The sequence below is a fragment of the Colletes gigas genome, unplaced genomic scaffold, assembly GCF_013123115.1.
Source record: "Colletes gigas isolate AHSC1104 unplaced genomic scaffold, ASM1312311v1 Colletes_gigas_Sc00004, whole genome shotgun sequence".
Taxonomy (NCBI): Eukaryota; Metazoa; Arthropoda; class Insecta; order Hymenoptera; family Colletidae; genus Colletes; species Colletes gigas.
Genome location: NW_025106633.1, coordinates 8,841,747 through 8,867,089, shown reverse-complemented (window position 1 = coordinate 8,867,089; position 25,343 = coordinate 8,841,747). Strand labels below are relative to the sequence as shown.

The window sequence follows — 25,343 nt, the reverse complement described above, 5'->3', positions numbered from 1 at the left end:
TTTTCGAGCGTCGGAGGAAATTGGAAAGAAGGTCCTCCTCGAATCCGAGTTCCTTGTACGCGAATTCTCGGATCGATCCCCGTAGCGAGCAACGAGAACTTTAAACGCGAGGCGGTGGCGTTCGACGTAATAATTAATACCGCTAACGCGGACCAGCCGCGACCGGAACAACTTTTACGCGGCGCATCGACGCCCGGAAACCGCGACGAACGCGATCCCCCGAGCATTAACGACGCGCCTGCTCGTTAAAATCTCGTTAAGCGTTCGTGCCGTTTCGTCTCGTCTTATGCTAATGTCTGGCCAGGATTCACGAAGAAGGAAACAATGCCATTTTTCGCGGGGACGCCTAAAAATTCGCGTTCCGTCTCGCAGAGTAACCAGCAAATGGAAAGATGCAACAAATTTATCGAGGCATAGTTCGACACTGAAATCGACGATAGAGTTTGTAATTCAATAGGAAATAAATAAAATTTGTCAGTCCAGGGGATTTAAAAAATTTTAAATATATCAACTTAACAATTCATAGAAAATAAAATACAACCAGGCTTGTTAATGGGGAAACAGTTAAAAAATGTCATCGTTTTAATAACCTATATTTGAACTACGTCTCAATAAAAAATCGAAGATTTTGTAGCGACTTTGTCAAAGGAATCGAATGGTCAAAGGAGAATAAATTTACAGTTTATCGCAAAATTTCATTACACGTTTGAAATATTGCTTCAAGTTGCAGTGCATGGGAGTTAATATAATTGCTCGTAAAAGTTAGTGAAGTAATTGATGCACGGTACGTTTTGTCCACCCGAATCTTTGGTCGGAAGTAACGAAAGATGGAATATGGCGGTTACAAAGCCCTCGGGCGACGTTTTATCGCGCGAGCTAGCAGCGTTTTCGTCATTTTCCACGACTCGAATCCACATCGGGGATAGAGGGCTCGGACACGCCCACCCGGATGAACCTTTCTAGCCGAAGTTGGAACGAAAGCCACGCCGGAAGACGTCGACGTGGACGTCCAAGATGAGAAACTCCGGAGTCGAAAGCTCCCGCGGAGTAGTTCGTAGCGCTCGTCTCCGGGGAATCGAGATTTCCGTGGATCTGATCCGTGCCTCCATTCTTCGGAACGACACCACGCGTAGCCCACGGATCGATGCTGGACACAAAAGTACCAGGATCGTCTCCATTTTCACGAGAAAATTGACAGAAATTGCTCGTTCCGCCAACTTCGAACCGCTTGGAACTCACGCCGCCATTAATCGTTGCTTCTCAGAAGCAAAAAATAATTTTTCTCAGATATTTTGGACGAGACACAAGAGTATCGAAGATACAGAACGATCTTTAAGAAGTTTAAAACTATCCTCGACACGTTGATTGCTTCGGTGGTCACCGGTGACCGACACTTTATATCGTTTACAATGGAAGAACCCTAATACTTGTAAAATTTGTAAATAACACATGTTGGGGACATCTTTAGTTAACGTGTCAATTTTTATGATCAATAATATTTTATATATTTATTTTCCTCGTCCCCTGTGAATGGATAATAACACCGTGCATTCGTTGACCAATCGACGACAGAAAAAGCTATTGTACGGGGAATCTGGATCGCCGAAACGGCCGCGTTAATCCCATTAATGGTGATCGCAGATTTTGCTGGACGTTCGATCCACCGCGGAATTCGGTTAATTGTTTTTCCCCGCGGATTCTTTCGATCGAAACGGGACAAACGGGCGTCGATTCTGACTGGCGATCGTAAAATTCGCGGGACCGTGGGGCGCGCGCGTGACTCGTAATTACGTTAATTGCCGCAGTCGCGATTATTCCACGACGTACGCGATGACGGCCGCGTTTAATCGAAATCGATACATCGACGCTGGGAATTCTAGCCGTGTAAACAAAGCTCCAAGTTTCGCCCGACTCGTCGGAGGAAACGCGATCGGGCTCGCCCGTGGTATTTAACGAACGTAGTTTCCGAGTCGAGAATCACGCGATCGATCCAAAGTTCGCGGACCAGGCCCGCGAAATATTCGATCGATTAAATTAAATTGGCGGAAACGGTGGCGCGAACTTAAAGGTTGAATTCTATTGTCAAAAACGAACGGAAAAGTCTTCTTGGGTTGGTGTATTTTTCAATAGAAGTCTTTGCTTTCGAGATTCAGCAATCGTTATCGAGGGAAGGTCTATAAAATTGTTCGACAATAATCATTCAAAAGTTAAGGTACATATGTCATTTATTTTGCATCTTTTTGTTCGTGAATAATATCGAGGGAGGGTCTATAAAAGTGTCCAACGTTTGTTTATACCTCACAAACAATATCGAGAGAAAATCGCTGTAATTGACGAAGAATTCGTAGGGTAGATCTTCCGCGTCTGACTATAGCGCGTCTTTTCCACTCGCGTTAGGTGTTCGCAAGCATCGTGACCAAAATCCTACAAATTTTAGTGCATATTTTTGTTTGCTATGCATCGTATCTTATTCATGGATGATCAAAGTATGGTTTTCCATAGTAACTAATGTGTTATATATAGTTTTCTTAGAAGTATACTAGTGCAAAGTTGATACTTTTTAAATATGGATTTATAATATAAGATTATAGATTGTAGATATTAATGTACAATAGAATAATCTTAATCTAGGATAGGAAATAATATATGTATATTCCGATATCAATAATTTATTTCATTTGTTGAGTTTGTAATTTTCCAAAGTCATTCATCAATGAAAGCTTTCCAAGTATTCGCATAAAAGCAAATCCAACGGATTGAATCGCGAGGATCGAGGGAACGGATCCATCTTTGAACATCCCGTTTAAGTGCTCTCTCGCATTAAGCGTATAATGAGTTTGGAACCCCATCGTGCATGTACAGCATCGATAATCTTTGAGCGAAAGGTGTATCCTCCGAGAATCGGGTTAATGTATTCGCCGAGAAATTTCTATAAGCAGCGCCTGAAAGCCAATTTGAAAGCGTCGCAGGACCAACGACGACGATCTTCCCATAATGTTCCGTCAAACGTTTAACAAAGATCGATATTTCTTCGAACAAACGCTGAAATTTTTAGCTATAAACAGCGTCGAATAGCAAACGACTGATCGATCAGGGTTCGATCTGGAATTGAATATTCTTCTCGGTGGCGGATCGTTGGTTCTGGCGTCGATCTTTGATCGATGATCGTTCGGGGTTAACGTGGATGCAACCTCGTTGAAACTAAAATGTCGATCGTCGTGTTTTCTCTGTCTGTTGTGCACACGAGCGTGTCTCCGTCGCGATTATGCTAATTGCTGCAGCTGCAATCACTCGCCGTGACAGTATCCTCTCTCTCTCTCTCTCTCTCTCTCGTACGATCGATCGACAAGGATCTGCAGATGCAACGCACGTTACCGGCGACAGCAACGCTAATTAATCGGTCGCCGGCTAATTCGGCCGGATCATTTGCATGGAGATATAATTGCAGACGCGAGACCGCCGTAATAAAAAACGGAGTTTAGCCAACCGATATGCGTTCCGAATGGACGCGTTGGGTCCTCGTTTGCGTCCGTGATTTTTCCCAAATATCTTCCCGAGTACTGCTGCTGCAATAACGATCACGCTATGTCCACGAGATTTCCACATTGCGATCGTTTCGATCATTCCTCTCTCGCAAGAAAATCTCTTCTAACCATATTCGATAAATTGAACGATGCCTCTAATCTCTTAATCTCTTTTCAATCGTTATTAGGTGTTTATAAAATCTTCATTAGAGCTAATCGTTAAAATGAAATTTCTTCTTCCTTTTGGCTTCTATAATTAATCCTTTGATAGTGCACAGTCGCTATACTTGGTTTGTACGCGTTATATTTACTGTATTATTATTTTTCGTTCTCTCAATTATACGTTCTATTATCAAACGCGGGTGTAGTTATTTTCGTCGTATTTTACATAAAATTTTGTGTGTTGTTCGATGTGAAAGGACTTTATTCGTTAAATGAGGAACATTAAATATGGATAGCGGTCAGGATCGATACATAAATCGCTCGAGCGTGTTGCCTCGGACAACACAGGTACGGCCGACGAGTCAACCGGAACTTCCTTTCCGCGTTCACGGGTCAGGGAGTAAGACCGAGGTCCTCGTGCGGCGCGTAATTTGAATTTCCACCTCCCAAGCTCCCCCCCCGATCCAACGACGCGATTAATGGGACCATTGTCTTGAAGTAGAACACCGATTCTCGAGAAATTCACCGACGGTGGCAAGTATTGCCCGACCGACGAATCCAGCGGAATCAGCGTCCGAGGGCGAGCGAACTCGCTGGAAAACCGAGACAGACCGAGACCAAGAGACTTTTCGCCTTTATCGAGCCCCCGTTTGCTAAACGTGTTCGTTATCTCGGCGAAAAATAACGTTGCTCGAATAAATAATTGGCTCCGCGGGCCGTAAGGTCGGGAAGGGCCGCGACAAAGATCGGACAGTTTCATTGTTGCAAAGTTGGGGCGCCTGTTTGACGCAGTCTGTGAGAGGGCGTAGCGGAAACAATGACCGCGATACTTGTTCCAGGGAACGCGTACACGATGCTTACTTGACGGTGGTAAATGTTTTTTGGGAGGGATGATTCGAAATAAAACGGAAAATCGAGATCAAATCGTGGCGGAGACATTTGGTCATTCGATCTCAGTGAACACAATTTTTCCTTTGGTATTGTTAGACTTTCTTCCAAATTCACAGATCTAATTAACTAGTCAGTTGTCTGTGTTACTTTCTTTTGACATTCAAAATTACGATTTAAATACTACCACTTTTGCATGATGAATGTAAACGTCAAACACAGCTGACTGGTTAAGGAAAGACTCGTTGACCACGTTTTATTTATTCTATTTGTTCAGTAAATGGGAAGTACCATTGGTGTACAAAGTAGTAGAATATGACAGTCAAAAATAGAAAAAGAATATACCTCGTAAATGTAAAAATGTGTTCATTTTAATATATAGCTGTATTGTATCGCATTTAATATTCAACGAAGTCGTTAACTTCCAAAAACAGCGATCCCTCGTTAAAGTTGGCCAGCTTTGATCCACCGTGAGTTCGAAAGGTTCTGTATACAGGAGTATCCCGCGATATCTTGGGAGCGTAATCTGTTTAAATCGCTGGTCCCGTACATATTGGAAGGCCGTTGTTTGCACGGGAAGTTAAGCTCGAGTTAGAAAGCGCGGAAAGGCAGAAGATCAACTAGACGGTGCAAGTTCCGCGGAAGGGTCTCGTAACTCTTGGCATCCACGGGGCTGGGTAAAAAGGGTCGGTTCGATTCGAAATCGATAAAACGCACCCTCTTCAGCCGCGGTCCTTATTGCATCCCCGGAGGAGCATGGTTTCTCGGGGCGAGGTTCGCTCGTCATCCCGGCGATGTTCCATTCCCGATGCCCATTTACCCCCCGCGGGGCGGCTAACCGGGATCAGAGAGGGGCAGAGTAGTGTATATCGTGTACCGGGACGTAATTTTCACGGTGGCGAGATATCATCCCTTTCGCGTGCCATTCTCACCCTTCTCAGAGCTCCCCGTCCAGCTCTCCCCCTTTCCCGTCGGACTATATTAAGGATTCCAGGAGGTTGCTGCCGCATCCAGACCTAACCCCAGACCCTTTCCCCTCCCTTTCATCGGGTGGCGTCGCGATGCTAAACGAGCATTCGCCGCATTCAATTCCTTCGTCTTGGTGGCACCGCGGAAAAATGCTCGTCGGGCGTGCGCGCGACGCTTTATTAAGTTTGAATTGGACGGGGCCCGGAATAGAATTTCTGGCTGCCGGTGAGCGCGCGAGGCGGCTGGCTGATGCCACGCGGAATTAAAAGGTCCTCGAATGATGCTCCCGGAGACCGGGGGTCGAAGGAAAAGAAGAGAACCCTCGCCGACCGGACCATTCACCGGCCGTGCTCCCGCAAATTGCTTCGCGCGTGTCTATCTCGCTCCGGGAACAATCGCTGACACTACCCTGCCTCCTGCCTCCCTCTTTTCCATCCAAAGTAATCTCGATTCCTCGCCCTCCGGAGCAGCCTTTTACCTTCGTCGCGAAAATTCTGACGCGATCGCCTCCGCGCCGTTAACAATCAACCGGGATATATCTCGCGGGAACCGATTTCCATCCCGTTCCTCTTGGGACGAGCCACTCTCACTTGAAAACCCTACGCAGGGGGGCTTGAACAATTATTTGTCAACTATTTATCCCGGTTCATGGTCCTACTTTGCCCTTTTTTTCTATTTAAAAATGTACTTTATGCGATACAAACGTTTTCTGCATCGATAGACAGTTGCTGTAGGTTGCTGAGGAACAGTAACCCCCACGACTTAATTACAAATCATTTTTATTGATTTTAATATATGCAGGGTGTTCGGCCATCCCTGGGAAAAATTTTAATGGGAGATTCTAGTGGCCAAAATAAGACGAAAATCAAAAATGCCAATTTACCCGTACTGAATTTTTTTCTCGAAAATGGGCAGGATTTCGGGGGTATGTCTATTCACCAAAAACGATTGTAATTGACTCCCGCAACCAAAAGTAATTTTTTCAAAATGATTTGAAATTTTTTAATTTAATTTTTTAATAACTTTTTAACGAAGCCTCAATCTAGAAATTGATATTCTTGATTTCCGTCTGATATCAAGATCTCGTGACGAGTATGAAGAATATATTTCCTCGATTTGTCAATTAGTTTGATCCTCTGATTGTTCAACACCACTGTGCACCATCTACTATGTTAATTCTGCGAGGGGTGCAACGACACGATAATTTTCAGCCATCGGAGGACCGCGAGACCTTTCCATGTACCCTCGAAAATGGAAGTCCGTTTGGTCGACATGGTAATTCTTCCCGGATCGCTTTCTCGCCCTTATTCGCGGGGGCGCTTCCGCTTCCTCGAGACCCTCGCGTCCGTTTTTAACTCGTTACCGGCCGTCTCTAATTAGAAGTACCCGGGACGACTAATTCCGCGGATCCTTTCCTTTCCGACGGTGAAATTAAAACGCGCGAAATCCCCGTCGTCCGAGAGAGTTTTGCGGCGCGTTCTAATGGAGTCTCCGCCCGTGCACGACGACGTCCCGAAACCAGAAGGCCGGAAAAAAGGTTCTCGGGCGAGAGAACGACCGGTGGGGACCCGGGGTAAATTTTGTTTCAACGCCGGACCGGGACTTTTATCTCCGCGCGATAAACCGAGTGTTCGAGGATACGAGCTTGGAATTGTTCGTAAAAGGGACTCGGTTCTTAAATCTTTCGGGAAACCTAACGGTTAGCGTGTTCGAGGCGTTACTTTATGTTTGGATGACCCATGATCTCGGACATGGCAACGCCAATCTTCTCTGTCTTGGTTGTTTTCAATTGCAAGACAAGGAAGAAATCGTAGAGAGCAGACGTATTAGAGACTGAAGATCATTACTAGACTGCGGATTTTTATGCAAATTCATATATTTATTAATGAAATTAATAAAATAAGAGCTTCGTAGAGGGTTCATTCAACCCCTAAATACAATAATTCTTATCTTACTTAAGTTTTTGTTATATTTTTGCATATTAAATGCATTCTATACTTTTTTGACAATCTAAATTTCCCATAAATGCATAAATATCCGCAGTCTAATCATTACAAATAGAGAAGAATCATGCAATGAAAGGGGTGCATCGCGTGTGTGAAAATGTAAAATATATTTGGGAGTCGCAGTCGCATTTTTTATTGACATTAAAACTTCGACTGGTCGCGTCAGTCACATATGGGTGACAAGACTTTCCCACTATGGGAACTAAAACAATTCATTCCGAAATTGAAATTGAAATGTTAAATAAATTTGTATAGGACGAAGTTTAGCGTGGTTACGAAAATAAGTACCGAAGACAAATTTTAAGTTAACGATTGTTTAAGATCGAAATTTTGGTCTCGTGAAATATTGTATCGTTTTGGTATGGTCAACTGTGTTAAATAAAATACTCGCGTTGAGAAATGGCGAGGAATTCGTGATCCTGCAGGATGGATTGACCGGTTGGCGTGATCGCGAGGACGTCTCGCGAGGCCCTCGTCTCGAGGAAACATTAATTTTCGCCAGAGGCACGGACGGACGAGGGAAAATCAATCGGTTAATAGCGATATCGACCGACGGAATTGGTTCGCGGAACATTGCGGCGTTTCGATGCTGGGAAACGGCCACGTGGATTGTCCGTGTCCGCGAAATGTCCGATGGTCGACGGTAAACGCGGTTGCTAACTGTTTCCAACTATCGACAGAACTTTCTACCTACCAGCGTCGGGGATTTAATTAAATATCGCGAAACACAACGCCCCTATAATGCTACCTCGCGGCTACGGTTTTACGGAAACGCCGTGATGTTTTTCGCGACACCGACATCGTCGCTACAGAACGCGTATAGAGATTTATATATTTATTCACGGGTTTAAGTAAAGAAAGAGATACAAATATAGAAGATGGTCACGTAACGAAGGTAAACGGGAGAACGAAATTGAATGTTACGAAGTGTGAGACCGACTGTGAAATAATTACAAGCAGGATACCAAGCGGGGAACGTTCAAATTATAGAATTGAATGGTTGAAAAGGTCGACCATGTTAACGAAGTAAGAGAAAAACTGTGAGAAAAGACATTTCATCGTTCCAGAAACTGGGAATAGAAAATGTTTAATAGATATACGCTTCTCTGTTCTAAAAACTTAAATTCACTGGCGCATGCAGCTCGTTCGTGCAAAAATCTACCATGATACCTTTAAATATTACAGGGACACTTGATAATAATAAAATAATAATTTAACGATCCTTAAGAAGTCTAAAACTATCCTCACAGCGTATCGTGCAATAATTATTTTACTATCGTTAATAACCGATAATATTTTGTGCAATGTTTATTGTTGGGTTGAGTTAACTTATTTATTAAACTTGAAAAAGGCATAACGAAACATGTGATTGCCCAATAAACGATACATATTAATTATAATAAATTAAATCGAAGTAGATCTAGCACATAGCACACAAATATGTAGATCATGGCATAAAAAAAAACTCTCTATTCTTTTTGAGGCATGCTCAGCGTCATCTCCTGCGAAAAGCTGGAAATCGCGATTGAAATTCCAAAATTGATCTCATTTCCCCCGCAAATAACCGACTAACAATGACAAAATGAGTGCCCCGAGAAAAATGGCCCCCGAAGCAGGTTTCGCGCGCGACCAGTGGCGCGCATCGTGGCGGATTCTAGGAAAGTTTGCGTTGTACCCTTAATCGCGGGCGAATTCGTAGCGGAGGAAGACCGTGACCGATCGTTTGAAACCGTCACGCGGATTTTATAAACGAGACCCGTTTCGTTTTATTCTCCCCTTCCGTCTTCGCGACAGCAATATCCGCGGGCGGCCGTGTCGCGCCTCGCCGAAATTAAAGTCGCAAGATAAACGAGCAGCATTTACGAAACCACCAAAAAAAATTCCCCGCGAGCGGAAACGGATGCCCTTCCACCGCGCGCGCTCTCCCCCCGCCCCGAACGAACAGAAAATTCCGCGAACGTAACGCGAGTTTTCGCCGCGAATTCCAAACCGAGCGTGAAATTTCTATCCCGCGGCCCTTCCAAACGTCGCTTCTCGACGAATTTTCGTTCTCCAACGAAGGAAAGTTCGATGAATAATTATCGTGGGAGGTCGGTCCGCGTCGCGACAGGACATTATTATCGGCGCAGAGACAGCCGTGCTAATTATCGACGTTCAATTAATTCGAGATAAATTATCGCGTGGAAGACACGGCGCGCCGCGAGTGTATGTACGTTGTTAATTATTAATTTCCGCGGGGCGTCGATTTCAGATTAACTGGACCGGCGTCGATTGTAGCGACGGTCGAATCTCTCGTCGATGACCGTAATTCGTCGGACCGAACTGTACGTCGGTGGGGGGTCGTACTCGATCGACTAAACTTTCCGACGATCGGATTACGTCATCGCGAAATTGACAGTCGAATTGCACACCGATCGCGACGATTAATCGACTCGCGTACATATATTCTAACGGCGGATTACGCTTTCGACCATAGAGACTCTGTAATTTGTAAGAGCCGAATATTAGGCAGCCCTTTATCCAGTTTTATCGTTTCCCGTGCCACCGTACGACCAGCCACGGCTGTTCATTAATCATCCAACGCCTATATAGTTTAACAGAAATCTACGGCGAAACGAGTTTGTATTGGTGGATCAATCGAATAACCACAGTTGATCGTCAAATATTATATTTAAAAATGGTAGATACGAGGGTCGTTCGATAAGTCCGCAGAAAAAGATAGAAAAACGATATATTTTAGGTAGATCTTTTCGTTAGTTTTCAACATAATCTCCTTTTAGCTCTATACACTTTTCCAAACGTTTCTCCAACTTTTTTAAGCTATCTATAAAGTAAAATTTTAGAAGGTCTTCAAAACAGGTATGTTTGGGCGGTGACCTCCTCGTTTAAGTTTGGAAATAAAAAAAGTAGTAGTTCGAACTTTAATTCCATGGTTTTGGCCATCGAAACTGCACAGGTCTGCACCGGTGTACTCATCCTTTCGTACTCTATGACATCCATTTCCTCGGTATCTTCTCGAATTCGATTGAAAAGTAATTCTTTCGCGTAATCGATACGTGCTCGTACAGAAGTAAATCGTAATCAGCGAGATATATTTCGTTAGTCGTTCGCGGGGATGGTTGGTCACTTATTTCTCGCTCGCGCGGCCGGCTTACGACGAGCACTGCATTTTATCTCTGCCATCTCCGAAGCTCGATCGATACATTCTCTGTGCGCGCCCAACCACAAAAACTCGACGTCGAAATATCGGTTCGCGGTGCTTTTTAGGCCGATCTCCAGCGTTTCCTTTGGCCACGCGAACGAAAGCAGAAGCGAATTCCGGCGATAACGAGCGAACGTCCAATTGTCACGCGGTTCAACGAGCAAAACCTTTTTTTCCCCTCGAGTTCCGGACGCGTAATTGAAGCAAAACCCGGTCTAATTACCCGCGAAGGCCGAGCGGAAAGAAGAAGAAGCCGCGACGAGAGGGAGCTCCGGGCCCGAAGATCCTCGGGAATTCTTGGCGACGAGAAACCACGCAAATGGAGTATCCGGCTGATTAATTCAGACGTCTCGGGTGCGGCGACGGGACAAAGCGAACGGGGGAACGCGAAAGCGCAGCTTTTGTTCTTATTTAACGCTGCACAATCCCGAGATAAGGGTCACGGGCGCACAATGCGCGCGGCCCCGGAATTATTTCACCTCGCTTCCAACTTTCGCGTCGTTTTCGCCGCGGAAAAACAATTCCTCGACGCCGAGAACCTGCGCGAAACTTCATCTATGACACCCCAACGACATTCGAGTTCTCAGAAAACATCAATTTATTACTGTAGTAATACCAGAAAAAACCAAAAAATCAAACAGCTGAACTTTTGGGGGATTCGAACTCGCGACCTCTCTGATTCCTGGTCAATCGTCCTACCAACTGAGCCACCGCTTTGTTTTTTTTTCTAACGAACGTTTATTGTGCCAAAAAAACAAAGGGACACAATAAACCTAAACGTACAAACGGTTATTTGCTCGACATAGAGCTCGCGTACATTTAGTAATGTCCGTTGCACTTAATGTTACAAGATAGTGATTCCTTTTCTATGGTTTCCAGTACCACGTTCATTTCACGTTATGTGGAATGTTTGTTCATTTCAACGAGCACTAGCTCAATTATAGTTAACGTTAAATACATGATGATTCACGGTTCGTTCTGGTTAAACGCAAACGAAATGAACTGTTTGGCGAGTCACTGGTAAATATAGGTTTTGCTTCTCCACACTTGTTAATCGAACTGGTAAATATAGGAATTAAATTATCGTTCGAACAGATTGTACGAAGATGGTTAATGTGGCGGCACTTTCCACTCTCGCCAGCAGAGGGCTACACCTTTATCTCTCTCGCAAGTACTCGACCAACCAAAAGAAGTATTGTACTTCAAAGTTTGTCGAGTATCGTAACTTATCGCGTTCCGGATAACGATTCGCTGGGAATGGCAACCGTTTACGGCGAGTATCCAGCAACGGGACCCGAGGGGAATAATTATCGAAAAACGCCACGGCACCGGGTTCACGGTTCCGGGCTCGATTGTTGCATCGCGGTCGAACGGCGGTCGATTTGCGTACGCGTTACTAGATCCCGGGCGTTTCCGTTTGTTTTATATTCGCCCGATGATTTACCGAGCCTGCTGAGAGCGACGTTTAATTATTCCAGCTCGTTTTGCGCATCCATCAGCGGTTAATTTAATAACTTGCAGTGGATCGTTCGCGCTCGGTGTCACACGGCGTGTCGAAACTCGCCGGGCCAGCCTCTCCGGGCTAATTTTCAAATCGCGTTCCCCCTCGCTGTTATCAGAGCGAATTACACGTCGGGTGAAAAATGTTGGCGGAGTCACGGGCAGAGGTTCTTCCAGGTACTTAAACGACGAAGAGGAATGCTTTTACAGCCGCGCCGTGTTTCTCCGGACGTTCCTGTTTTATTTCTTTGCCGAGTAAACTTAGCTTCCGACTCGGTGTTCCGTACTTTTGTTCGGACGATTTTTACAGGGGGAAGAAGAACCGTGTACCCGGAGCTTTCAGGCTCTTAGGCGTCTCTAAGTTCACCCGTTAAACGTTACCGTGTCACGATTCGAACGGAGTTCGACCGGCGTTCCAGGAGTCGAACGCGGGAGCGAAGGTCGACGATGGAATATCGATGCGTGGCTTAGCGTTTAGCCACCGTAGTCGGCCTCTGTTCATCGATATCGCCGCGTGACAAACAATCGTCCCAATTAATTATGCGGCTCGTGATTTATTTGAGGGCCGGTCGAGGCATTTCAACGAGCCGTGACGGCGCAGCTGTCTACCTGCCGTTGACACGAATGGACTTCGGAAAACAATGTACGATGCGGGACCATTCGCGCGTCCCGTTCAGCCGAATCCGTGACGGAAGGCCAGAGGCTCACCGCGATACACAATACGCGATGGATCGTCATCGAGACGAGCCCGAATAGCCCCGACAACGACCACGATAACGTGCATTTCTCCGCGGCGAACTTTAATCGCGATCGTTCCGAGACGGTACGCGCTCCTATTGGTCGTAACGCGATCGTAAATGCCGAATCGGAAACGAAAAACGCTTATCCGTCTTTGGACGCGTGCAGTTCCGGAGCTAGGCGTGTTTTATTCATGATTTAGCCACTGTTGGAAGCGGGGAGGCTTACACTTTGAAAATGGTTTTTGGTTCGTGCCGATACGACTTTCCGTTTCGGAGATATCGCGATTTATGTAAAGAGGTATTTTTTCAATTCCACTATCCACGCTCTCGCCGCCTTAAAAACGTCTATTAACGCGTATTAAAAATACTAAAAGTTTAGACGCGTGCAGTTCCGAAGCTACTAGACTTATATCCATTATTAAGCCACTGTTAGCGGCGGCAAGGCCTCCCCTTTAAAATGGTTTTTGGTTTTTGACGATCGGACTTTCCGTTTTCGAGATATCGCGATTTATGTAAAGAGGTATTTTTTAAATTCCACTGCCCACGCTCTCGCCGCCTTAGAAATGCGTATTAAAGATACTAAAACTTTAGACGCGTGCAGTTCAGAAACTACTAGTGTTTTATCCATTATTAAGGTATTGTTAGCGGCGGCAAGGCCTCCCCTTTAAAATGGTTTTTGGTTTTTGACGATCGGACTTTCCGTTTTCGAGATATCGCAAGTTATGTAAAAGGTAATTTTTTCAATTCGACTATCTCTGTCTTCGTCTGTCGCGTCGGACCTCTTTGTCGCACGTGCGTCGTGCTGACCTACCCTACGCGCGTGACTGTCGTGACCTAGTTCCGCGTAGTGTTTCCAAGAATTTACTACGCGCTACTACTTACGCGCGCGCGAGTTCATTCATCTCGATGAAACGTAAACAAACGCTTCGGACCCTCGTATCTCCGTAACCAGCCACCGCATCGACTTCAAACTAAAATCGCTATATCTCCGGAACTAATAAAGCTATCGCCTTGTTCGACCACTCATTTTAAAGGGTATTTTATCCCCCATCCAATAAACGCAACTACTTTTATAATTTATTTTGTCTTCTATGTTTATTTTGCAATTTACTTTGACTCTATATACCCAAAAAGGTTTCATCAATTGACACTGATCCGTAGATCGTTTGTATAATCGAAAATGGGTTTAAATTTCTATACAGAGTGTTTAAGAAGCCATTATAAGGCGCGTAAACCTCTATCTATGGTTTCGAATGCTCACTAAATAACAAAGAAACGAAAGAAACGGCAAGCTGGTCGAACGTAGCGGGGTAGTAGGGTTCTCCTCGAGTCGAATCGATCGTTGGGGAGAGGAGCGTCGCTCGGAACGTCAGGGAAATAATTCAGGGAACGGAATAAGTCGCGGGAAACTTTGTTCCCGTTCGGCGGTCCTTTGTCTCGGACGGTCTTTGTTCTTTCTCGGTAAACTCCGGGTAAAAAGGAGACGGGTGGTCGTCGTAAATAGAGTCGAACGCGGAAGTCCGTTTAAATTGCAGGGGGATCGTTGTGTGTCGGGTTTGTCGCGAAGCACGCGGGCACGTAGGCGAACCAGTATCGCAGCCGCGCTTCGACCAATTGCGACCGCAGCCTGGACCGACCATAGTTCAGGTTTCGGTCCTGTCCAGATCCGGATCCTGCATTCGGCGAGATAATTGGCGCGACGATCTCTCGTACCCGGCCACGTGGAACGCTCGACGATCGGCCCTCGTCCATACCTCGTTAATTAGTTTTAACTCTCGGTCGAGGATCGCGGCGAACCGACTATTTCGGTTAAGCGCACCGTCGAAACTTTTCCTTCCGAATTCCGTGCCCGACGCGATCTATTTTTTACCCGAAACTTCCTGTACCGTGTCCCGGGGAACGGAGGAAACTTTAAAAAGCCGAGTCCTTCGGGTGTCAGAATTTCCAAAGGAGATACACGACCGGTGCTTCGAAAGAAGTTTGTTATGTTTAGGACTCGAGAAACTTCGACGCCGTGGTCGGCTTAATCCCTCCGCAAATCCTTTGAGCTCCATTAGCGACTTTGCGGCCGAACCCAACTCCATCGAACACGCTCGAGTATATGCCGCAAATATATAGACTCGGGATGCGCCGAGAAAAGAATTTTAAACTTTCAGAGGATATTTATTTATTTATCAGCGAAGATTGATTAATCTGCAAATAGCCTGTTTGAAAGAGATAAATGTTCTAAAATGATCTAAAATTATTTCACGAAAGACTGGCGTTGTGACCGAATTTAGGACTATTGTAAACGAATCGGAGACAATTTTGAGCACATGACAGGCAGGAGGGAAGATACAAGGACCGTGCACAATGTCGCGATAATCGAAGAGGAAGATTACAAGAGGCTGAGACAAGAGTTTCCGCGAAATAGAAGGCGAAACGAATGTAGGACACGAAGACGAGTGCAAGCAGGACGACACAGATTCGCTGGATGTTGTTCAAAGTTCCAAATTGGTTCCTGGCGAATACCAAGCTTTTTAACGACCTTTGCAGAACCGAAGAAGATGGGAACAAGAAGTTTCTGCAGCAACTAACAACGGGGAGGACAGGTTTCTTAACACCGTATTCCATATTTCAAATTACAGCAATCGAGTTTGATCGATGTGATAAAAATATGTGCGATCGATGCTCGTATATTTAGCATTGATGTTCGGATTGAAACTGTGCGATATTTTATATTAAATCCGGTCGATCCATCGCGTTAGACGAATTTATTATAATTAAATTTGCATAAAATTCGGGTGACCGTTCCCCGAAAACGTTCCTGTCCGCAAAGCAACGCCGACGACGCGGATAAATCATCGATAACGGCTAGCAGCGAATCGAAACAATGCTGCGACATTTGCATATACCATTTACGTGATTTATAAATACGCGAGATAATTATCTCCGTATCCGGGAGCTGTAAATATCGCCGCTCGCGCCGATACGCCGCCTTCGGTCCTCTTACCATAACCGTCCCCAGTTATTCGCTTACGAGATACGTATGCATGTATGTACTTTGCGTATTTAACGTTAACTGTAATTGAACGTTCCAGCGTCCGTTGAAACAAATAAACGCAACTCGCTGAAACGAATTCTCGTCCCGTTAATTTCCATTCTCGATATTTATCGTTGCAACCTCTCCCCTCGCCTCGCCAGTTATTATTTACAACGCGGTTTGTCGTTTATTTGCGACCGTGCACGATCCCTCGAATCCGGGAAAACGGCGTAAGTCGCGACGCTTCGAGCGTAGGCTGACTGAAAACGATATCGCATCATCGCGAATAAATCCGTCGCGAATGGGATTTCGCAGTCGTGAATCCTATCGAATCCGCGAAGACAATCCGGTACCCGTGAAATAGGTAGATTTTCCATGGAGAACGTCAAATGTCCCGATAACGAGCATCACCAGTCCCCCGATAGCACTTTGATCGAACGTCTTTCTCGATCTTAACGCGGTAAATAATCGTGGGAACGTGTTTCTCGGCGGGAAAGGGTTGTCGCGGTGAATTATAGGCGATGTTTATGTCCGAGAACGTCGAAAGGCCAATGTCGTTCGGTCGACTTCCGCCGTACGACCGCACAGTGGCGTAGGTCGCGGTCGATCGATCCGTAGGATTTCAATTAACCTGCTCGTGGAAAAAGTTGCGGCATTCTGGACGCTCCAGGACATGGAACGGGGTGTCTGGTCGATCGAACTTTCAAGTTATAAACGCTCCTCGTTGGTCTTTCATTGTTTACTGGTTTCTCGAGCACCCTCCATTGTTATTTCAACACGATGGCTCGCGGATCAAAGCATTTTAAAGGAATTTTTTACTAGGTTAAAACTTTGATTTTGGACAATAGTTAACTGCATAAAATTCATAGCAAAAATTCTATATTTCCTTTAACACTTTGACTCATCCATATATGGGCGATTTACCCATTCTCAAGTTTATTAATTCTCAAGTTAAGACGTCGAAGAGAAAACAAATTCATTCGTATGCTCCTAATTCGATAGAAGTGTTTGCATTTGACGTTCAGCCGAGTCTTATTCATTTATTAACGAGAATAAACCCTTTAGTACAAAGATGTAATATGTAAGGAACTGCAGATGTGGATTATACATAGTCAAACATTATCGCTTATAAAATTTAACAAAATAAATTAATTTACAACACGTTGCAAGGACAATTTTAGACTTTCTACTATTGGCGTATTTCTACGTATAAAATAAAACAAATTGGGTAGTTTACAATGGCTTAAAGTCATAAATTTAATCTTGCAGAATATCGTACGGTATTTATCCTACACGTGTCAACGTTTTGACTTGAGGATTAATTGTTTTAGGTTCCACAGCGAAAAGTACTGTCACCCATATATGACGTGGGGGTCACCGAGGGTTGGAAGAGATTTGATTACGTCGAATGCAATTTTCGTTAGCTTCCTTCCCCCTTTTGTTTTCACGAATCTACTCTTCCTCGCGTTAGAGGTTGCAGAGATAGCAGGCGACTCCTTTCGGGGCAAAGACGAGGAGAGACACGCATCCAGGCCACCGCAAACTAATTGCCATTCGATTCGTCCACTCTTCGAGGCCCGTGAAACTTTCCCCACCGCATTTCCCGCTAAAACTCCGCCGTCGCGCCCTCGAACAAACCCTGGGTTCCGGCTCTCGGAACTTCCGACTTCTCCTCTCCCGCGATTGCTTTGCATCGTGACCGACAAACCGTGATAATTGCTCCGGAGCCGATTTCGGGTTTGTTCGTTACCCCCTTGTACGGTTGTTTCTACTCGCTGTATTATCCAGTCGCGTTGCGAACACTGAAAAATTGCACATACTTCGTCGAGAGGCTCGCAATACTGCCTGTATAACTAATAAATTTCATTTTTTACTTTATTCATTTGATACACAGGAAGCTCCATTAGCGTACATGATAATCAAAGTAAAGTTAGAAGCAACAGAATTTTTAAAAAGTTTAAATACACAGCTTTTGAACGATGCAATAGTGCATGTGAACAAAATCCAAGTTAGTGGAATAAGAGTTCGTGATCAGACTAAGACGATCGAGTGGATCTGTTCCCAAATCTGGATCTATCGACATCAAGAAGAAATGTCCTGGTGGGAGCATGAAAATTGATTAATTGAGGGCAATGAATCTGGCCTTTAATCAAATGATATAAAACTGAGATGATGTCTGCAACGATTCTCCTAGATCCAAGTGTCAATGAATTCATCCAGTAAACGGGAGAAGAAACCCTTGAAAGAAACCCAATTTTAAATAAGTCATTATCCAATAGTAAAATAGAAATATCGTTCGAAGCAATAACATTCCTAACAAGTATCACAGTACTTTTACTTATGGTTTTCTACGAAAAATCAGGGACGAGTCTGTAGCCAAGGGGCCCGATGTACGACAATGAAGTAGATTCGAAGGAACTACGGCGGTCGGGAGGACGAATAAAAAGGGTGGAAGAGGGTGTCGCGACTAGGATGGATCGATGGTCGTCCAAGGGAGCGGGGGTTGGACCCCCGGGAAGATAGATCCGAGATCGAGGCTCTTCTGCTCGACGAGTTCCCGTTTCCCATTACGGATTCCCCGCGATACGGTTGCTCCTCGAGCCAGTGGCATTCGCGGGGGCTGGAAACTTTCCCTTAATGACGCAAGTTTTATTGCGGGCCATCGTTCAAGCTGCCAGCGAGCCGACAAGCCAGCCGACGACGCGCAGAGGAGTCCCGCGGTTCCCTCTATCCTCGATACCCTCTCTAACTGGCTAACTTGTAATTGTAACTCGAATAACGATGATTAAGCGTCCGGTCGCGGACCTGCGTTCATGGTGTCGCGAGATTCATGGAAAACAGAAGACAGAATACCTCCTTTCGCTCCCTTTTCCCCAAACGGAGTTTCTTCGTTGATCGTTTGCGTGAATTGCAGTGAGTTTCGATTACAAAACCCAGCCTCGATGGAACTCGAAATCAGATTCGATGCCTCCGCGATTAACTGCACGCTGATTCGATTACGAATTTGGTTTGCCAGCAATTTCATTCGCTATTACCGCTTCTACCGCGAAACAGAGCCTAATCTCCCTCTATGAAATAGTTATTAACGAGATCTAACCGGGGATCGATGCAAATGCCACGGATGGAAGAGATCCGGCCGCGTCGGAGGAACATTCTTTCGACTGGGATCGATGGGACGCGAATAAAAACAAAGAACTTTTTTCCCGTGCAGCGATCGTAACGTTGCTTCGTCATTCGGACTAATGCTTTCTTCCTCCCCGGGCGTTGGCAATCAATCTTAATACGCGAACAAAATTACCGGGAAGACCGATGTTCCATCTCCCCTTTCCTCGAATATATCGAGACAAGGTTGGAACTGGCCGCTTTTTTCAACGCGATACGACGATGAATCGCCGCTTTCAAACGCCGTGATCGCGAAATTCATTCAATTATCGCTGTGGCAGTTCCTCATAATGTCACAATAATCTCGGTTTTGTAGTCGTTGAGAGTTCAATTCCAATAACTCTATCGAGGGAATACGAATTTGTCGATTTTAATCTGCTTTTGCAGAACTATAATGATTCCCTTTGGTGCACGTAAAATATCAGGCGCAGATACTCGATAATTTTTTAGATATAAACAACTGAAGTGGGGACAATTATCGACTATTCGTAGGATAGTGAAATTTAATGTTACATGTATTTTTGTTTATTGTTGTTGCAATACAGTAGCAATTGAATATGTCAAAATAATAAAGGAAACAAGTTTAAGAAGTCCAAGAATGTAGAAACCACGATCGTTACAAATAATAAATGAAAATATGTACCCAGTAGGAGTTTATTGACTTTTGTTGTTGCAATTGAAAACAACCAAGCCAGACATAAAAACGTCGATATTGTCTGTCTTCCTTGTTTTAATTGCAAAACAAGGAAACACATAGAGACAACAACAAAAGTCGCTCGTCTGTTTCCAGCCTCAAAATAATAAAGAAAACAAGTCTCGAACAAACGATGCAACAATGTAAAAACCACGATCGTTACAAATAATAAATGAAAAAAAAGGAAAATAAATGAAGTTCGGGTCCTGCGTCGTGAGGAATGCTCCACGAATCGAATCTCGACTGATCGGTCGTGGATTCCGTTCTCGATTCGATCGCACGATCCTCGAAGGTTAAAGTCCGACGAGTAAACGGGAACGTCTTCGCGAAACAAACTTTCCTTTCCCGTGCAACGATGGAAAGAAACGCGGGGCAATTATTATTCTCGGAGGAATTGCTTTTGGGGGGAGAGAAACGGGTGGAAAGGTCCATCCACAAAATTCACCTCCGACCTCCGGCGTTCCGCGTTTAGGTGGAACGTGACACGCCGCGAATTTGTCTCTTACTCGTTTTGGATCGAGCATATATATAGTTGGTCGATCCACCCGGAACGAAACGACCAACGCTAATTCCTGCTCAACCGAGCGTAGTTTCGATCCTTCCTTTCGAAAGTTAGGATCCCAGCGAATCGGAGACACTTTTATACGAGTTTCTCGGGTTGCAACTCTTCGAAAATTGTGGAAAGCTACGACGAAGACTCACCTTTAACAGCGTTCAGCTTGTTCCCGACCATCTGCTTCGCCACGAAAGCCGCCATCTTGGTCGCTGGTTACTCCGCGATAGCCTATAAACGTCCCTGGAGCCTGCAACCAGATCGTGCAATTTCATTGTTTCGAATACAACAACGTCCCACGGAAATATGGACGATTTGTTGCATAAATTTTCAGCCCAGTTTTCAAAGTCCGGCGCTCACGGTATCGCGCGATTTTTATACGGTGTCCGTAAATCTCTTTGGCCCAAGATATAACCATTTCGGGTAATAACGTTATACGGTTTTCACCTCGTAAATTCCTTTTACGAGGTCGTGAAAAGTAATATCGCGTTCGATCCGATTTGAAGTTATCCGAAGTGGCCGCGTATACGACAGCCGTGGAACGAATTTCCCGGCAAAGCGGTGCCGTTCTCGAAGGCGCATCCGCGCGAACCCGACCGCCGCGGCGCCGGTTTATTAGAGAAAACGGAAACAGCCGCTAAGAAATCGGCTTTCCGATATAAAACGATTCCCGCCAAAATATTACCCGCGATTCTGGCCCGCTCGAGTCTCGTTTTTTCTTAAAAATAAAATAAACCGACTTTAACGCAAGATTCACGGAAGGTGTAAGGTTCCATGTGTAATTTATTTTCAATTTCATCGATACAACGATACGAATAATATACAGGGTGTTTGGGAAAAATTTTAATGGAAGATTCTGGACAGCAAAATAAGATGAAAATCAAGAATAGCAATTTGTTGATCGAGGCTTCGTTAAAAAGTTATTACACAAATGTTATTTCTCGGGTGTTTTTCATTTTTCCTCTTTTCCCCCAGGTTCGTGTGGCCCGTCTCGCGTGGTTTTCGGCGCGAAAATGAATTCGTCTCCGGAGGAAAGACCACGGTGTCGTCCTCCGGTGCAGCGACGGTGAAAAGTATTTTAATCTCGCGTCGCGTTCGCGCGTCACGGATGTCGCCGGGCTCGAAAGGAAGTCCGCGTGCACAGAAATCTCTCCGCCTAAACTCGAAGACGATGCTCGTCGGTATGAAAAGTGGGACACCGTTGAATGCCAGGCTGGAATCTCGCGTGTACAGTTTACCTTTTGCGATTCGCGTCCTCCTTGCAAAATAGCAAATACTCGACCACGCCCTGCTCGAATTTATTAGTCCGACAAACTGGATTAATTGCTTCGATAGTGACACAAGTGTATGTTACAATTATAGTGATACTATAGTGATTGTAGACACAATTATAGTGTATTTATTTGTATTATTAGTGTTTCATTCATTCTGCTACAGAAAATTACAGTAAATTTTTGCAAGTTTTATCAGAGATCACGAATGGGTCATTTTGACTGTTTTGGTAGTTCCAGTGTACTTGTACTCCACTCTGTCGTCCATATTATTTCCCAAATTCTCTAATGCTTAGCTTGTACGAAGACTGTATTAACAAATTTTCGCTACTCAGCTCGCGAACGAAAACGCTCGCCCATTGGCGTAAAACCAGCGGAGGAAAGGAACGTTACGGGGTTTATCGAATTAACATTAACGAGAATTTCGCGAATTCTAATTAAATCCCGCGTTTAATATCGCGGCGCGTTGCAACGTGGGTGTACGCGGTGCGTGCACAGCTTCCGCGGCAGGAATTTCATTTTCTTAGGGCGGGGATGTGTGCGTTAATATGTCCGGGTCCCGGGACGAGGGGAACGTCGGTCGTTTCGGCCGTTTTCGAGAACGCCCGCTGGAACAGTGCTCCGGTAGAAAGAATCCTCGACGTTCCGATCGTTTACGCGTCGACGGCGGGGTCCATCGTCGTCGCTTATCTGGCGTCTAGCGCAGAAACGCGGGGGCGGTTCTCGCAGTCGAGAGACAGGGAGTAGAAAGGATCGATAGAGAAATAGGAAAGAGAGGAGACGCGACGACGAGAAGCGAGGCTGCGAGAAGACGACGCCGATAAACCGGCGGTAAACCGGCGTCGAGACGTCTCGGCGCCTCTCCTCCCCCCCCCCTTCCCCCCTTCCCCCTGCTCGTCCCGATCACCGTGATTTTCCGACAACGCGCGACTACTTTATCCCGACGACTATGGACAAAACGAGCGCTTCGCTCCTTCGATATATTTACTCGCGTTTTTCCGTCCCCCATCCGGCGAAACGCTACCGGTAATTCGATGCGAGCCTTTCGATCAAACCCCTAATCCCTTGTTTGCCTTTCTTTACCACTCGTCGATAGACGAAACTACGTCTCAAACTGTTTAGATCGCATCTTTGGCAATGTCGATCTTTACTTGACTTGACTCAGTTTCCTATTTTTTGTCATTCATAATTCATTAATATTGGAATTGTAGGGATATTGGTTCTATGATTAAATCAAACTTCAATATTTAGTCTTTGTTACAAGCGTGAAGATTTTAGGGATCCGTTCAGTACGGTTTCTAAATTGAAAGCAGTTCGCCTTGGAAACGAACTCTTCAGAAACTCTCGACATACATGTCGAGACACATCGTTGGATGATTTTTGTATCATCGCGAGAAATTCAGCAATTAACGAGCGTTTCCATATTTAAAATATTCAAGATCCCATGCATAATCGCGAAACAATCGAATTACCATGCTCGAAGCCGCGTATTGTTATATGTTAATTACGTGTAAAGGGCGATAATCCGTTAATAAAGGGATGTTATTATAATTACATTTCCATCGGAGGGTATGTTCACGATTCGTCGGATTGGAATCTGTTCCCTTCGGCGTGGCGGGCCGTGGTAAATCTTGACGCAATCCTGACAGGCGGATAAGAGGCTATCGTGTTGCGGGTAAAGTCCTCGCGAGGTCGACGCTGGCAAAGAAATCGCGAGCCGCGGGAAATTCTATCTCCACGGGTAAAACGAGCTTACGGCGAACGACCGGCGCCGGGAAAAATCGACGTGACGCAAACCGACGATCCACGTAGCCATCGACGCGCGAAACAGAACCGTCCCCGCTGCTCCAGGAATATTCTTTGTCGCGGTGTCGCGTTCCCTTTTCACCGTTCGATAAACAACCACTTACAAAGACCGAGAAATATTTACCCAAGTCGACGGGGGGGAGGCTATTTTGCTCCTGGGATACCGAACAAGATTTCAGATCCACCCTCCAGGCGATTCGAAACATCGATCGCGCTCAAAAAAGACGATCTAAACATTCTTATATGTAGCAAGTAGATTGTGGATCTTTATATACGAATTCGTATTTTTATTGATAGAATTAAGGGCTGTATCAACCCCTAAATATAATAATTTATAGCTTGCTTTAAATATTTTGCGTCCTGTAGCTTTTTGAGAATTCAAATTTCTGTGATTGTTCTGACAATTTTAAAAAAGTTCTCTTTCCATCGCTTTATACACAGTTATTCCCATTCGTATTCGTACACTGCAATGGTGATTCATTATAAATGAAAGAGAAAAGCTTGATTCTTATGTGGACGGTCGTGGCACGTTGGACACCACCGATTCTTGTGTGGTCATCAAAGTGCAGCATCATTGGGTCGCGTGCAGCACGGGATGATGGGTTACCGCTTGGAGAAAAAAAACACTTGTTCTTGATTTCTGTACTGTTTGTATCATTTATACCTTCCTACCCGGGTTTGTAATTAGGTATTACAATATTACAATTGCAAATAGAGAAGAGTAATAAATAACAAAATTATAGTTAAAATATAAGTGGAAGGAATTCATGAGAGTATCTTTCCATTTATTCATAGTGTACGACTCGAAGTGGTGAACGGTGAAGTAGTTCAGATATAGATACCCAGTGGGTTATTGCACTTTGTGTTGTGGTTAAACTCCAAACAAAACAAGCAGTTTGGGGAATATAAACTGTATTGATAAGTTTGTAAATTCTGCAAGCTCTCTACAACTTGTTGATAGAACCTTGTTGTAAATAGATCAATTATATTAAAGTTTAAGCACCGAATGAGTCCTGAAACTTGGTTGATTTCTCTATCGTATCTCATAGAGGTAAAAGTCCTAATATACGGTTGCACAATAGACACACAATATTAGTACAGATTATATAATTCCAGAAGTATTGAAAAGTCTCTATACTTTCTGACGATTACGTCCGTCCTTATTTCTGCGAATAGAAATGAAATTATCGGAAAGGAACGGGGGAGGATTAAACGAAGCGTGAGCGCAGCGAAAGGAAAAGAAATTGAACGGCATTGTTCTCCGGCAATCAGCTCCGATCCCCGATACAAGATGTCCAATCACTCCGAAAGGAGAACCCGAGAGACGAACGACGAGAAAAGACATATTCGTTCGACGCGTGGAAATAAGAACGCGGTCTAGACTCTAGCTAAAATTAAAATAATTCAACAAACATCGAAACCCTTGGAAATTGCAAATTTTCGAGACTGTAACTCTCCTCCATTTTTTTCGCGAGCGCATTAGTCGTCGCGAATGAATGTCCCGCGGAAGAAACCGACTCGAAATTAATTAAAGGGGCCAGAGGAGTCGTATCCGGTTTACGGGCGGGACACTTCCGCCAGGGCGTTCAACCCTCGACCCCTTTCGACAAAAACAAAGCTCGCGACGGAAGGGTCGTGTCGAGGCACGCCTAATTATTTTCCCATTCGCCCTCGAGACGGTTTATCGCCGTTTTCAAACGTCCCGATCTATCTCGATGGCACGAGTTTAGAATACGGGGCCAGGAATCGACCCGGTACGATCCCCTTTCTCGAAATACACACATCGAACGATCGCGCGAGACCGGTCTCGTGCACTTTTAACCCGGTCACCGCGCGCCATCCAA

At 44.9% G+C, this 25,343-nt stretch overlaps 1 protein-coding gene across 1 annotated transcript in view; it reads right to left on the bottom strand.

Moving 5' to 3' along the window:
* The window catches only part of LOC122405558 (complexin), a 205,105-nt gene that overhangs the window by 105,479 nt on the left and 74,283 nt on the right, over positions 1 to 25,343 (bottom strand). The window contains exon 2 of the mRNA XM_043410424.1: positions 20,572 to 20,672. Within this exon, the coding sequence (XP_043266359.1) occupies positions 20,572 to 20,626 (55 nt within the window). The 5' untranslated portion in view covers positions 20,627 to 20,672. The remainder of the gene's footprint in view (positions 1 to 20,571; positions 20,673 to 25,343) is intronic.